The sequence below is a fragment of the Eucalyptus grandis genome, chromosome 3 (assembly GCF_016545825.1).
Source record: "Eucalyptus grandis isolate ANBG69807.140 chromosome 3, ASM1654582v1, whole genome shotgun sequence".
Classification (NCBI taxonomy): domain Eukaryota; kingdom Viridiplantae; phylum Streptophyta; class Magnoliopsida; order Myrtales; family Myrtaceae; genus Eucalyptus; species Eucalyptus grandis.
In genome coordinates, this window is record NC_052614.1 from 7,521,990 (window position 1) to 7,526,865 (window position 4,876).

The 4,876-nt window shown below is 40.0% G+C and overlaps 1 protein-coding gene across 1 annotated transcript; it reads right to left on the minus strand.

Annotated features, from left to right (window-relative positions):
- Positions 1 to 2,688: 2,688 nt before the first annotated feature.
- LOC120291607 lies at positions 2,689 to 3,936 on the minus strand. The gene has a single exon (XM_039309260.1). The coding sequence runs from the start codon at positions 3,934 to 3,936 to the stop codon at positions 2,689 to 2,691; it is 1,248 nt and encodes a 415-aa protein (XP_039165194.1).
- Positions 3,937 to 4,876: the final 940 nt, after the last annotated feature.

The following is a 4,876-nucleotide window of genomic DNA, read 5'->3' on the forward strand; positions in this document are numbered from 1 at the left end:
ATAATTGAAAGGCTCAAAGTCTTCAAGGATCTGGAACTCTCATCAGATTCTAAGCACCTGGAAATTACATCAAGTACTTGAAATTTCAAAGATCTGATTCTTATGTCAGACATTTCAAAACATTTACTAAACATCTGGAAATCACATCAAATGTTTGAAAAGACAAACACTTGGAAGTCACATCAAGCGTTTACAGGTTCAAGCATCTGGAACTCACACTAGACATTTGAAAACATTTTATAAATGGGTACTTGGAATTCTCATCAAGTACAAAGATGACTAAACAAACTCAGGGTTTCAAAGACAATTTTTTGGTCTTTGAGGAAAAATTCAATGAAGGTCCATGCATGATGGCTTTATCAAGCTTCCACCGAAAAAATTATCACTAGGACAATTTTCAGTTATAGCGTGAATCTCTTGAACATGCTAAATGAGACACTTTTGGTGTGAAAAGGCTTTTCACTCGCTCTCATTTAGGAGGGGTTATTTGTCCCGATCATTGATGCGGGAATATATCACTCAATCTTATCATCATCTTGTTGACAAGAATTTGAATTTTCTTACAAGCGGCACGACCCTACCAATCTGAGAGGTCTTTGACAGGTACTGTAACGCGGGCTTGGTCAATGGCTTAACAAAGGGACTCGTCGAGTCAAGGCAATTGAAAGAACAATTCTATAATTATCTCCGGTTTTACAAGTCAAAAACCCTGCAAAATGAGAAAGAAATAATCTTGCTCGCACTTCTTCGAGCAATGCTTAAAACATGTGAACTCCTATGTTAATTCAAGTGCCTTAATATGAAGAGACTTTGTAAGGGACGTAACATAGGCTGGGTTCATGGGTTGAGAAACGAAAGGATCATTGGGCTCAAAATGTGTTTAGAGGGGTCAGAGTTGGCGATCATTTTGACATTGCCACCAGTTTTCTTTTTCACCTTCGGGGATTGTCTTCATGAAGCACCCCCATTGCTTGTAAAAACTCAACATTTGAGTTCTTTGAGTATTGCTTCATTGAGATTCAATTTTTGCAATTTATAGTCATCTATCTTGACATGTTTTCATCTATGGGCATCGAACTTGTTTTTACCAAGCACACTGCTTTTTTCATGCCCCTAGTTCTCATTCATTTTTCTTCATTTTTTTCATGGGCATTGGCCTTACTTTTATCAGGCACACTGCTTTTTCATGCCCCCTTGGTTCTATTTTGAATGACCATGTGGTGTTTTTAACATTTGGACCTTCGGGAGGTCTTCATCTTATGTCAGCACTCCAGACTCTGCTATTTGAACAATTACTTTTTGCCTTGCCCCGGTGTGGGGGATGATCATCAACTGGATTTAAAGAAATGAAATTGCAGGCTCAAATGGGCTATGCAAAGAATATAACTGTATAGGATAGAGAAAGAAATGCTTTTCATCATCCTAAGGCACTTAAATTACCATGCGAATTCAATGTAATAGCACGACTTGAAGGTTGATGCAAGTGAGAGCAAGAAAAATTCTTTTCATTTTCCTCACCTTATAATGCTATCTTACCTCCAACTTGCCCCAATTTGGGGTGATCCTTGACATGGGTAATATGAAAGAAATTCTTCAAGTATTTGGGCTCAAAGAAGGGTTAAACAAGGGTTCATCAGTAGAGAAATGAACTGCCCCTCGTCATTTTAGCTGTCGTACTTTTTGCAAGAAAACTCTTCACCTTGAAATACAAAATGTTTCCATACTCACCTCACAATGTATAGACAAGGGACTGTGTATAGGATTAGGCTTGCCTTTCACACCTCATTTAGCATGCCCAAGTAACTCGACATCTTTCACTGAATTATCCATTTTGATAAATTTCAAGTGGAATTGACGAATTGCACAATATCATGTGAAAGCATTCTATAATGACAAAGAGGCCATGCTCTATTCTTGCACCTCGGATCATAAAGTCAAAGCTATTAAGTGTCCATGTCTTGCCCCCTCTTTGTAAGGAAGCTCATAGAGGTTCCTTACAAAGATAAAAGACACCGTTGTTCACATCCGTTCTTTGCCCCTACAAAAATAAAACATGCAACATTATACACTAGAGATTTGACCAACTTTGAGCGAGGAAAAGGTTTTTACGAGCCCTTTTATTCATGGATAGTATTTCTTTACAGCATCAGAATTTACAGGATTCATGAATTCCCGCCCATCCATTTCTGCTAAGATTAAAGCACCTCCAGGAAGTACTTTCTCCACAATGTATGGCCCACTGTAATTTGGAGTGAACTTGCCACGAGGATCAAGGTTATTTGGTAGCATCTTGTGTAGCACCAAATCATGGACCTTGAAATGTCTTGGGCGAATCTTCCAATTGAAAGACTTGGCCACCCGCTGTTGATAACATTGACCATGACATACAGCCTTCAATCGTTTTTCATCAATCAAATTGAGTTGGTCATATCTCTGTTGTGCCCATTCAGCTTCTGTTAGCTTAGACTGAGACAATACTCTTAGAGAAGGGATTTCTACTTCAACTGGCAAGACTGCTTCCATGCCATATACTAGAGAAAAAGAAGTTGCCCCAGTAGAGGTGTGAACTGAAGTCCTATATGCCATCAGAGTGTAAGGAAGCCTTTCATGCCAGTCACGATAATTATTAGCTGTCTTTACCAGAATTTTCTTAATGTTTTTATTCGCTGCTTCAACCGCACCATTCATCTAAGGGCAATAAGGCGATGAATTCAAATGATGAATTTTGAACTCCTTGAACAAATCATTGACAAGCTTGTTGTTTAGGTTTGTCCCCTCATCTATGATGATGGCTTTAGGCACGCCATAACGAGCAATAATATCCCGTCGCACGAACTTCACGACATTCTTTACGGTAACAACTGCATAAGATGCTGCCTCTATCCATTTTGTGAAATAATCGATAGCGACAAAGATGAAACGATGACCATTCGAGGCTTTTAAATTAATTAGGCCGATTACATCGATGCTCCACATTGAAAAAGGCCATGATTCTGACAGTTGATGTAGCTCATTTGGAGGAAAATTTATCTTGTCTCCATAAATCTGACAACGGTGACAACTCCGGACATGTTGAATGCAATCGCCCTCAAGGTCAGCCAGAAGTAACCTAGTCTCATAATCTTCTTTGCTAACATGTGGCCCGCTCATGTGAGGACCACACACTCCTTCATGTATTTCTTCCATCAACTGAGTGGCTTCCTTAGCATTGACACATCTAAGTAGGACGGAGTTGAAGGACCGTTTGTATAATGTATCCCCACTAATAAAGAACTTGGAGGCAAGTTTCATAAGATGTTTCCGGTCAGTTGGATTGCTACCTTCTGGGAACTCTCGCTTTTGAATATAGGTCATGATGTCGTAGTACCATGGTTTTCCGTCCGGTTCTTCTGTCACTACCATGCAATAAGCTGGCTTCGCAAGCACTACAATCTTTAAAGGTTCAATTTCTAATCCTTCTGTAACTTTGAGCATAGACGACAAAGTTGCAAGTGCATCTGCAAACTGATTATGGGACATTGACAAGTATTCGAATGATATTTCGTCAAACTCCTTCACAAGGTCTTCTAGGTAATCATGGTAAGAGACTAGTTTGGCATCTCTAGTCCCCCATTTTCCAACAATCTGGAGGATAATAAGTGAGGAATCACCAAACACCTTCAACTTGCTAACCTCCATTTTAATGGCCACCTGCAGGCCGAGAATACACGCTTCATATTCAGCTATGTTGTTGGTGCAAGGAAATACTAACTTTGTAGCTACAGGATAGTGTTGACCATCGGGAGAAATCAAAACCGCTCTAGTACCAGACCCGGATAGGTTAACTGTGCCGTCAAAGAACATGGTCCACGACTCCTTTTCCATTGTCAAAATGCGATTATCCAGGGAATCATACTCGTCTTCATCCTGCATCCTCATAGTGTCGTTTGCTAACATGTCCGCAATTACTCACTGATTTTTGTGGTACACTTTGCACGTCAAACTCGGAAATCAGGATTTGCCATTTCGCTAATTTCCCCACGAAAGCTAGTTGTTCTACCATGTACTTGATCATTCTCACAAACTAGAAACGTCTGGTAATGCAAGGTATATTGCCGCAGTCTGTGTAAAACCCATACTAAAGCGGCGCATGTCTTCTCAACATCAGAGTAGTTCATTTCTGTTGTTGAGAACTTCTTGCTTAAATAGTAAATGGCACATTCCTTCCTATATGTCAATCCTTTTTGAGCTAGCATTGCTCCCAATGACTCTCTTTTAATTGTGAGATAGTGAATTAAAGGTTGCCTTGGCGTAGGAGGAACGAGTATTGGCGGATTCATCAAGTATCGCTTCAACTCTTCAAGTGCTTCCTGGCATTCATCATCCCATTTAACTTGGGCATTCTTCTTAAGAAGCTTGAAGAAAGGCTTGGCAGTTTCAAAGAGTTAAGAGATGAATCGAGCTACATAGTTCAGTCTCCCTAAAAGGCTTCGGACTTCCTTCACTGTGGTTGGAGGGCGCAAATCACAAATTGCTTTAACTTTTGAGGGATTGATCTCAATGCCCCTACCACTAACCATGAAACCCAATAGTTTGCCAGAAGTTGCTCCAAACACACACTTTGCTGGATTAAGACGTAACTTAAACTCACGAAGTCGTTCAAATAACTTCTTTAGAGTCTTAATGTGATCTTCTCCTTGTCGGGTCTTGGCAATCATATCATCAACATATATTTCCATCTCTTTGTGCATCATATCATGGAAAAGTGTCACCATGGCCTGTTGATATGTTGCCCCTGCATTCTTAAGGCCAAAAGGCATGACCCTATAGCAAAAAGTTCCCCATGGGGTGATGAATGCCGTTTTCTCTGTCTTTTTCATTCATCTTGATCTAGTTA